Genomic DNA, 10,784 nt, shown 5'->3' with positions numbered 1-10,784 from the left:
AAGTCATTCTAATGGAGCACTGGTACAAGCTACAAGCAAGTCATTCCTATGGAGCACTGGTACGAGCTACAAGCAAGTCATTCCTATGGAGCACTGGTACGAGCTACAAGCAAGTCATTCTAATTGAGCACTGGTACGAGCTACAAGCAAGTCATTCTTATGGAGCACTGGTATGAGCTACAAGCAAGTCATTCTAATGGAGCACTGGTACGAGCTATAAGCAAGTCATTCTAATGGAGCACTGGTACGAGCTACAAGCAAGTCATTCCTATGGAGCACTGGTACGAGCTATAAGCAAGTCATTCCTATGGAGCACTGGTACGAGCGATAAGCAAGACATTCCTATGGAGCACTGGTACGAGTTACAAGCAGGTCATTCTAATGGAGCACTGGTACGAGCTACAAGCAAGTCATTCTAATGGAGCACTGGTACAAGCTACAAGCAAGTCATTCTTATGGAGCACTGGTACGAGCTACAAGCAAGTCATTCTTATGGAGCACTGGTACGAGCGATAAGCAAGTCATTCTAATGGAGCACTGGTACGAGCTACAAGCAAGTCATTCTAATGGAGCACTGGTACGAGCTACAAGCAAGTCATTCTTATGGAGCACTGGTATGAGCTACAAGCAAGTCATTCTAATGGAGCACTGGTACGAGCTACAAGCAAGTCATTCCTATGGAGCACTGGTACGAGCTACAAGCAAGTCATTCTAATGGAGCACTGGTACGAGCTACAAGCAAGTCATTCCTATGGAGCACTGGTACGAGCTACAAGCAAGTCATTCCTATGGAGCACTGGTACGAGCTATAAGCAAGTCATTCTAATGGAGCACTGGTATGAGCTACAAGCAAGTCATTCTAATGGAGCACTGGTACGAGCTATAAGCAAGTCATTCTAATGGAGCACTGGTATGAGCTACAAGCAAGTCATTCCTATGGAGCACTGGTACGAGCTACAAGCAAGTCATTCTAATGGAGCACTGGTACGAGCTACAAACAAGTCATTCCTATGGAGCACTGGTACGAGCTACAAGCAAGTCATTCTTATGGAGCACTGGTACGAGCTACAAGCAAGTCATTCCTATGGAGCACTGGTATGAGCTACAAGCAAGTCATTCTTATGGAGCACTGGTACAAGCTACAAGCAAGTCATTCCTATGGAGCACTGGTACGAGCGATAAGCAAGTCATTCTTATGGATGACAACACAAAGCTTTAGTCAACAAAAGAGTTGGAATCCAAACTGGAATCTAAACTGAATAATGCTCTGTTTCTTCACTAACTGAAACATAGCAAAACAGATATTCCGTGATATTAAGTGTGGATGCCAGGCCTACTCAAAATAGACATGCATGTGCTTCTCAGTGGTGTAAAGTAATTAAGACAGGAAAATGGTCCAATTCACACACTTATCAAGAGAACATCCGTGGTCATCCCTACTGCCTCTGATCTGACAGACTCACTAAACACAAATGCTTCATTTGTAAATGATGTCTGAGTGTTGGAATGTGCTCCTGGCTATCCGTAAATAAAATAAAAACAAGAAAATTCTACCTTCTGGTTTGCCTAATATAAGGAATTTGACATGATATATACTTTTACTTTTGACACTTAAGTATATTTTAGCAATTACATTTGCTTTTGATATTTAAGTATATTTAAAACCAAATACTTTAAGACTTTTACTCAGGTAGTATTATACCCAATGACTCACGTTTACTTGAGTCATTTTATGTTAAGGTATTTTTACTTTTACTCAAGTACGACAAGTGACTATTTTTCCCACCACTACTGCTTCTGTGTATGAGGCTGGAGAAGACAATGTCATTAACTGTCTGTCTTCTGCTCACATCAAGTATCACCATCATCTATCAAAACACAGAGGTGAGTCCAGCTTTGGTATTAGTCGCCCTCATCACCTTCACACACACACACACACACACACACACACACACACACACACACACACACACACACACACACACACACACACACACACACACACACACACACACACACACACACACACACACACACACACACACACACACACACACACACACACACACACACACACACACACACGCACAAAGCCCAACATTGTCTCACCTTAGCTCCCGGGGCCCCTGTTGTTACGAAGGAAGAGAGGGATGAAAGGAGATGGAGAGAAAGAGATGGATGTTAAAATAACGCTGGAGACAAAACCCACTAGGTCTGTCCTCCCTCACTGCCAGTCAGACACAGACTACAGGGAACCAGTATTGTTTCATAACCTCAACTACTGAATTCTAAGTCTGCATCCCAAATGGTACCCTATTCTCATAGGGCGATCAAAAGTAGTGAACTATATAGGGATCGGGGTGCCATTTGGGTCGCAGGGTAATGGAATAGCGTTGGCAGACCACCACCAAATAACAGTGGAGATACCCATAGAACCAAAGAACCCATGAGGATTCAGGCAACGTGTTGGTTGAAGCACCATCTCAGGAGGTAAAAGCAGGGGACTGAAGCAAAGCAGGGGGAGGGCCAGGGAGGGAGGGAGGAAGGAAGGGAGGGAGGGAGGGAGGGAGGGAGGGAGGGAGGGAGGGAGGGAGGGTGGGAGGGAGGAGGGTGGGAGGGAGGGAGGAAGGAAGGAAGGAAGGAAGGAAGGAAGGAAGGAAGGAAGGAAGGAAGGAAGGAAGGAAGGAAGGAAGGAAGGAAGGAAGGAAAAAGGGAAGGAAGGAAAAAGGGAAGGAAGGAAGGAATAATATAGAGCAAGATAAAAATAAAGTGTAGTTTCCTTGCCATAAGTTACTTAGCCATAAGTTACTTAGCAATAAGTTACCTTGACATAAGTGACTTAGCCATAAGTTACCTTGACATAAGTGACCTAGCCATAAGTTGCATGGCTAGTGTTAGCATCTTGCAGTAATTGCTTACAGTATGTCAAAAATACAGTACTTAAATACAGTACAGTTGAAAAGGCAATAGCAGAAGTTAACTTGCCTTTTAGTCTGTTGATATTAAAATGAATGACAGAAAGCCCTTAGTTAATATCATATCGAATCAAGTAAAATAAAGCATCAATCATTATGTATCATGTTTAAAGCATGATAAAGCATGTATAAAATAGCATTTTTCTTCAGACGACACTTCTGATTTCAAAGATGCTCTTCAAATGCATTTGATGACAAAACTTTGAATGCTCAGTTCAGATCAAAAGAGCTGAGACGAATGCAAATTATGGCCACATCTTTTTTCAATTCCATCTCAAAACAGGCCCCTTATTGTTAGGATATTAACCCAGGATGTAAACCCTTCCAGGCTATAGACGCAGCAGAGTTAATGCTATTGTTGTCCCAGAGGGTTATAGCCCTGCTCCACGACCCTGTCACTTCTCTCTCTCTCTCTCTCTCTCTCTCTCTCTCTCTCTCTCTCTCTCTCTCTCTCTCTCTCTCTCTCTCTCTCTCTCTCTCTCTCTCTCTCTCTCTCTCTCTATCCTCTCTCCTTTCTCTCACTTCTCTCTCTCTCTCTCTCTCTCTCTCTCTCTCTCTCTCTCTCTCTCTCTCTCTCTCTCCTCTCCTTTCTCTCACTCTCTCTCTCTCTCTCTCTCTCTCTCTCTCTCTCTCTCTCTCTCTCTCTCTCTCTCTCTCTCTCTCTCTCTCTCTCTCTCTCTCTCTCTCTCTCTCTCTCTCTCTCTCTATCCTCTCTCCTTTCTCTCACTCTCTCTCTCTCTCTCTCTCTCTCTCTCTCTCTCTCTCTCTCTCTCTCTCTCTCTCTCTCTCTCTCTCTCTCTCTCTCTCTCTCTCTCTCCTCTCTCTCTTCTCTCCTTTCTCTCTCTCTCTCTCTCTCTCTCTCTCTCTCTCTCTCTCTCTCTCTCTCTCTCTCACCTCTCTCTCCTTTCTCTCTCTCCTCTCTCCCCCCTCCCCTCTCTCTCCCCTCCTCTCTCTTTCTCTCCCTCTAACCACCTTTCATAGACCATATCGCCCTCTCACTCCCTCTCTCTCTTTCTCACTCCTCCTCTCTCTGTCAAATAATATTAGCTGGATTATGCGTGGAGAGAGAGTCTGCAGCAGTAGTCCGTATGCTAGGCCATGTCTGTTAAAGTGAGGTATTTCTGTAATGACTCCCACATGTCTTTGTGATACTGGGGATGGTAGACTGGCTGAAGTAATATCCAAACAAGAGGAAGCCTAAGGTGAGTTGAACCAACTGTGGAAAAATAACATTGAATCTTTGAAATAAATCATACAGAAGTGTCATTCTGATTTTGTTATTATAGTTTTTTTTCCTTCATTTGTTTTTAGGACAAGAACAGCATATAGGGCCAAATGATGACATTATATAGGGCCAAATGGTGACATTATATAGGGCCAAATGATGACATTATATAGGGACAACATCAATGACATTATATAGGGCCAAATGATGACATTATATAGGGCCAAATGATGACATTATATAGGGCCAAATGATGACATTATATAGGGCCAAATGATGACATTATATAGGGCCAAATGATGACATTATATAGGGCCAAATGATGACATTATATAGGGCCAAATGATGACATTATATAGGGACAACATCAATGACATTATATAGGGCCAAATGATGACATTATATAGGGCCAAATGATGACATTATATAGGGCCAAATGATGACATTATATAGGGCCAAATGATGACATTATATAGGGCCAAATGATGACATTATATAGGGCCAAATGATGACATTATATAGGGCCAAATGATGACATTCTATGTCATAGCAACAGGTCGAGGTACAGGTCTACAGTATTAGCCACCCTTAGTCCTTATGCTGTTTCTCTCCCAAAAGTAACAATATGAATTCCACAGACAGACAGTAATTTATTTATGTGTGATAAGTAAATAAATAAATTACGACCACTTGGGGGTGCTTCCCCGTCCCGCACGCAGATGGGGCAACACTCTCCGAATGGGATCTCAGGTTTGGGGCAGTCTTTAATCTCCTCGCAGATTATTTCATCACACAGGACAGTTCCCGTGTCGCACACACAAATACGACACGGCTCTGGTTTCCATACGTCCTTGTCACTATAGCGCTGTCCGTCCTGCATACAGCTGCCTGGGTCCTCTATGAGTGTGAGTGTGTGTGTGTGTGTGTGTGTGTGTGTGTGTGTGTGTGTGTGTGTGTGTGTGTGTGTGTGTGTGTGTGTGTGTGTGTGTGTGTGTGTGTGTGTGTGTGTGTGTGTGTGTGTGTGTGTGTGTGTGTGTGTGTGTGTGTGTGTGTGTGTGTGTGTGTGGTAGGAAGAGAGACAGTAATGCATCACTCATCAATCACCCAAGCACCTAGGGATAAAATGTGAGTTAATCAAAATGTATTTGTCACCTTACCGTGAAATGCTTACTTACAAGCTCTTAACCAACAATGCAGTTCAAGAAATAGAGTTAGTGGTTTTACATTACACAACAGCATGTATAACAGACAACAGACTAAGCAAGACCAAAAACAAAGAAAATCCATTATTTAAAACTATTTGCACCTTTACTTGTTCATAGAACCACCATGTTCCAGGTCAACGTCATCACTTTTAAAAACATCAGTTGATTCAAAGGCACACAAACACATTCACCTATAGGTCCATAATGAACCACTAGGGGGCAGCACCAACTCACAAAACAGCTGGAGTTCTCCACTCCCCTGCTGTGACATCTGTCTTCAAGAACGTCCTGGGAAGTGTTTCAATCATTTTGGATCAGTGGACCATGTCTCGTGCCTGAACCTCTCCCCTCTAATTGACTATTTAAGGTAAATATAACTGGTAATATCCTACAGAGACTAAGACATTGAAAACAGAGGCCTAGGCTACTGCACATGAAACACACAATTTTGTTCCCTTATGTAAAAGTTATAGGCGGAAATTATGTTCTCACCCGAAGTGACGATTGACAACGTTCTCACCTACACCCTAAAAAGGGTTCCAAAAGTGTTCTCTGCCTGCCTCCACAGGAGAACCCTTTATGGTTACAGGTACAGTAGAACCCTTTTGGGTTCCATGTAAAACCCTCTTGTAGGCCAATCAGGCCCTTCCATTAGACATGGAATGTACTGTATGTACAGTAGATATTTTTTTTTACCTTTAAAGGCGTGGGGCCTGGTCAGCTCTTGGTAACCCAATGGACCTGAGTAGGCCATGAATGAGGCTATTTCTTAAAGGGACAGAGAGGGCAATTCACAAGCTACTGCCTTGTACAAACAAAACAAAACACCCATCTGGAAGCCATAACTGCCTCGTCAGATGCCAGCTCAAACACGTCAAGGAATGGAGAAAGGACACCTTTCATTCACATACCTGTTGGCCTACTTGATATTGGTTTCTAAGAGGGTCATTAATATCTAAGAGGTCAACTGTGCATCACAGGCTCAAATGTAAGGCCTGTTGAAGCTCTGATTAATCAGAATGTTCAATATCTGTAGAAAAACATTTCAATAAAGTTTCTATTCTAGTCTGTTCTATTCTGTTCTAATTTATTATATTTGGCCTTAATGAATGCATGGGACAAGTGGTAATCATAAACTACGGTTCTTTATTGAAAACATATGGCCTAATCTGTGCTGCACTCTTCATGTGTTGGCTACAGCCAACTGTTTCCTCTAGGAAGAGAAAAATGGAGGATGGACCATGTTAAAGTGAAGACGGGTGTGTGGCAGAGGAGCATATTGGTCTTAAAGGAATTCCACACTAACAAAATATATATTTTGGTATTTGTTTCATTAGTCCATTGTTGATACAGTCCCAAAATGTTTTGCATCAGTTTGGGACTGTATCAACAATGGACTAATGAATCAAATATCAAAAGATAGTTTTTGGGGTGGAGTTTATGTTTAAACTGTGCTTCCCAGCTGAATGATTTCTTTGAAACGTGCTGGTGGACTATAGGATACCTCCACAGCCATCCAACCCTCCATATGCCTCTCCTTCATGGCATGGGGATATAGGTAGGCCTGCATCTGAAATGGCACTCTAGTCCTTATTTAGGGTACTACTTTTGACCAGGGCCCAACACCCTATTGACTATTTCCTGCACTACGTTTGTCCACTAAATAGGGAACAGTGTGCAATCGAAGCCCACCATTGATTTACCTCCTCACTCCGCTCAGCTCTCTCCACATAGGCCTATCATTCCATGGCACGGCCAGGGACTGAGAGGTGAAGGTAGAGGTTTGACCTCCTCCACCTTGCAGTGACTTCATGCCAACCAGGTACTTGGAGCTACTGCTCCCATTTGAGCCTGTTAGTCTTGTGGAGTCTAGCCGATCCAAACTCTTTAGGACTTCCTAGCATGTCCAAGTCAGGCTGCTTTTCCTCCAGTAGCTCTCTCCCTCTCTCTCCCTCTCTCTCTCCCTCTCTCAGCAGAACAACAACTTGCATTATATTCCAGGGGTCTCAGTCTTCTCTGAGAGTTAACTTGTTAAATTGACTGTCTCATGTTTTTTTGGGGCCAACACATTTTCTTTTCTCTTCTATATTTTTCAAACCACTATCATATCTTCTTTGATTCAGAGGGATTGGGTTAAATGCAGAAGACACATTTCAGTTGAATGCATTCAGTTGTATAACTGACTAGGCATCCCTCTTACCCTTTCCTTTCCCTTTCCTCCTCTCCTCTCTGCTACTCTACTATTGTCATTGTGTTGCCTTATTTCGTCTGAGCTCTTACCATGAAACAATATGCCTCAGTTGAAAAAATACGTACAAACCTTCTCTCTATTTAATTATATTGTTTTCCAGTAGTTCTCGTACCAGACTATCGTTCGTTCTCCCTCTTACTGTCACTGCCGTTGGCTGGGGTATTCCTCGATCAAAATCTGCTGAAATACATTTTGTACATATATGCGCGAATTGAATGTGAGTTTGGCCTGCTCGATCACACCGATAGAGTTTTGGGATTTTCAAATGTATGCATCAAATTGTATCCGTAGATTTGACAGAAATAGTAGTAAAATGTGAATATCGAACTTTTGTTGCAGACATATCTAGTAAAAAATGTTGTATTGGATCATACTTTTTGGTTATTTTAATTTTTTTTTTTACATCAGAACGTTTTACAGAGTATTTATGCCAACCCAGTCGGTCTGATCGACGCGTTAATCTAGGAACCAGATGGAAACACTAAAATCATATGGATGGACCATTATTCCTGGCCTCCGTCCACCATCATACTCTCTCAACTGCCCCCATAAATAGCCGATACAGTTTTTAGGGATTAAATCATAATTTCAAATTGTTACATTTAATCGATTGAATTTATTGCAAAACCAGACACATCTCAATAACGCTTCGTCAATGTGGCCAATGTTATAGGGATGGATTCAAGCGGGGTTTCAAGTGGCATAGAATCAGGGTTTCAGAATACCAGGGCCTTGTGTACGAGTATGGGCATTTTATGACGAGGCTGGTTGGGATATTCATATAATAATTAGCAGGTTTTGGCATAGAAAGATATTCGATATAGTGCAGCAATCCGCTTCAACACGCCTGGATTCGCCTTGGTGCTCTCTGAGAGCAAAGGAATGTTAACGCGTTTTCACCCAAAGGCCTTTAAGCCGGAGCACTTTTGCTTCGTTTCAAAATGAATGAGGTTGGTGTCACATTTAAAAGATAATCTCTGTCAAAGCGCTTTTGGAATGTCTCCAAAGTACCCGCAGGTGTCCGGTCCAGCAGTAGCGCAACTCGTCAGAGTTCACGGCTCGATATATGTGGCATATAGTGGAATTTCCGTACAATTGATCTGTTTTTGCAATCACTCTCGTACTGAACGTACAATCAGTGACAATCGTACAATCGTTTTAGAATGTCCAATAACCCAGAGTTTTAGACAGCATATTATTCAATCATATTACCTTATTGCACTTGGACCAACAAAATGAAAACTGTCAGCAACTCAAGATTGAGTCCATCAATTTTACGCAAATCATTGAAATCCTATTGATCTTTGATATTGAAAATTGGTTAAAACAGTAATTATGCTCCCCAAACACCTTTCCTTTATCCATCCACCTTTTCGTGCCGCGGTGGAATGGGAAAAATTGCGCATACCCCACGCTTAACCGTGAATATACAGATCCTACAACTACATCGCCTCAAGCAGAAAAACAATGAACAACAATTACAAATCAGAAATAAATATAATAAATAAATAAATAAATATCATATCCACAATGGACAAGTATCCCAAATATATGCGACTTGTTGCCAGGGATTTACGAAACTTTCCCCACAAGTAAAGTTATAAACGTCCTCAAACGTTGCATTTGACATTCTGTTTCTGTTTTAATTTAGCATTTCAATAAATTCCACTCGCTTTCTTTCAAAGAAATGTTTTAGAGAAAAAAAACTGCCACTTACGGTCTTCTTCCTGACATTTGACAACAGCTAATAGAACGACTTGGGTTGCTACAAGTAGCAGTACAGTCCTCGAATCCACAAAGCTGAACATGTCTAAATATTAGACATGCAGTGCCTTTGGGGGAGAAGCAGAAGAACGGACGAAGTTGGTGGACGGAGACTTCTCTCTCTTTTTTGTGTTTCAAGTTACAGAGCCGAACCATACATTCAACCACCTTCCAAAAAACGATGGGGAAGCCAGACCCAGACCCCTGCAGAAACGTAGTACCGGCACGCGTCAGATCAGGCACTGCAGTTTTATGTGTCCGTTGCCTTCAATGAATCTTTGTATATTCCCAAATATCAGTCCAGCCCCTTACCCCCAGTCAAGCTGAAATCCGAGCCCCCTTCCCTCCCATTCTGTCTGTCCTGAAGTACTATTATTCCACCCGGCTCAGACCCCTCCTTCTTCCATGTGCTACTGAAAAGGGGTACCCAAAAAGTGAGGAAAAAAATCTATCCCAACTTGTTTGACTCCCCTCCCCCTCACTATATGCCTTCGCTGAAAGGTGCTTGCTGTTCAGTGTGAGCGTGGTACGACTACACATAAATGCATAGATTTTGCCGATAATAACAACAGTGTGTCCTAGTGAGGGTGTAGTTCACATAATTATTTTAGGATCGTGAGATGTTAAGAGCAGTGACATGTGTGCTTGGTCTCCATGGATTCTGTTGACATTACTACATGTTAAAATATGACATCAAAATAATGCATTCATTAAGCAACTTATGTGTATAGTTAGCAATGTTTCTCACATTATCACCATGGGCAATGGACATTTAGGCCTTTCGTGTAACTATTAAAAGTGGTTCAGATATTAACCATAACATTTTCTTCCACATTTAATTCCCATCACTCCACTATTTTATCCAATATCAGTTTTTGGGGCAGGATATAAACAGAGCTTTTGATTGGCTCAAGGCACAAGGAAGTTGGGTGCAGAGCCAGGTTACCTCACCTGGTTTGTCTGGTGGGCTGTCATTCTGCAGAGGGAGATAAGCATGGTCTGGGCTGGCTCTATAAAGCCAGGTCTGGAGACCAGAGGGAAGGAGAATGGGTCCTCTGAAGCCGTGACTAGCAGAGTGGAAGGGAATGGGGCCTGGACAAGAGGGGAGGGTCTTCTACAGCATAAACCAGAGGGGAGGGAACGTTGGCTGGGAATGGGACCTGGGATCTGGGTTCTTGGAGGGAATGATGGGATGGAAGGGGGAGAAAGAGTGGCCGGAAGGAATGAGCCCCTGCTCCTTGGCCTGGGACGAGTGAAGGCTGAAGGGGACAGGAACCGGAGGCTGAGGGGGCCCAGGAATCTGACACAAAGGTGTTGCTCTTCAAGATGGAGAGAGAAGATGTTGGTGACATCAACATGGCATT

The 10,784-nt window shown here is 42.7% G+C and overlaps 1 protein-coding gene across 1 annotated transcript in view; it reads right to left on the bottom strand.

Moving 5' to 3' along the window:
- Positions 1–9,690, bottom strand: part of LOC124016349 (collagen alpha-1(II) chain-like) — an 84,239-nt gene extending 74,549 nt beyond the window's left edge. The window contains exons 1-2 of the mRNA XM_046331906.1: positions 9,374–9,690; positions 2,110–2,126 (exon numbers count right to left, since the gene is read on the bottom strand). Of these exons, the coding sequence (XP_046187862.1) occupies positions 2,110–2,126; positions 9,374–9,464 (108 nt within the window). The 5' untranslated portion in view covers positions 9,465–9,690. The remainder of the gene's footprint in view (positions 1–2,109; positions 2,127–9,373) is intronic.
- Positions 9,691–10,784: the final 1,094 nt, after the last annotated feature.

The sequence above is a fragment of the Oncorhynchus gorbuscha genome, linkage group LG03, assembly GCF_021184085.1.
Source record: "Oncorhynchus gorbuscha isolate QuinsamMale2020 ecotype Even-year linkage group LG03, OgorEven_v1.0, whole genome shotgun sequence".
Lineage (NCBI taxonomy): Eukaryota > Metazoa > Chordata > Actinopteri > Salmoniformes > Salmonidae > Oncorhynchus > Oncorhynchus gorbuscha.
This window is presented reverse-complemented; position numbering and strand designations above follow the sequence as displayed.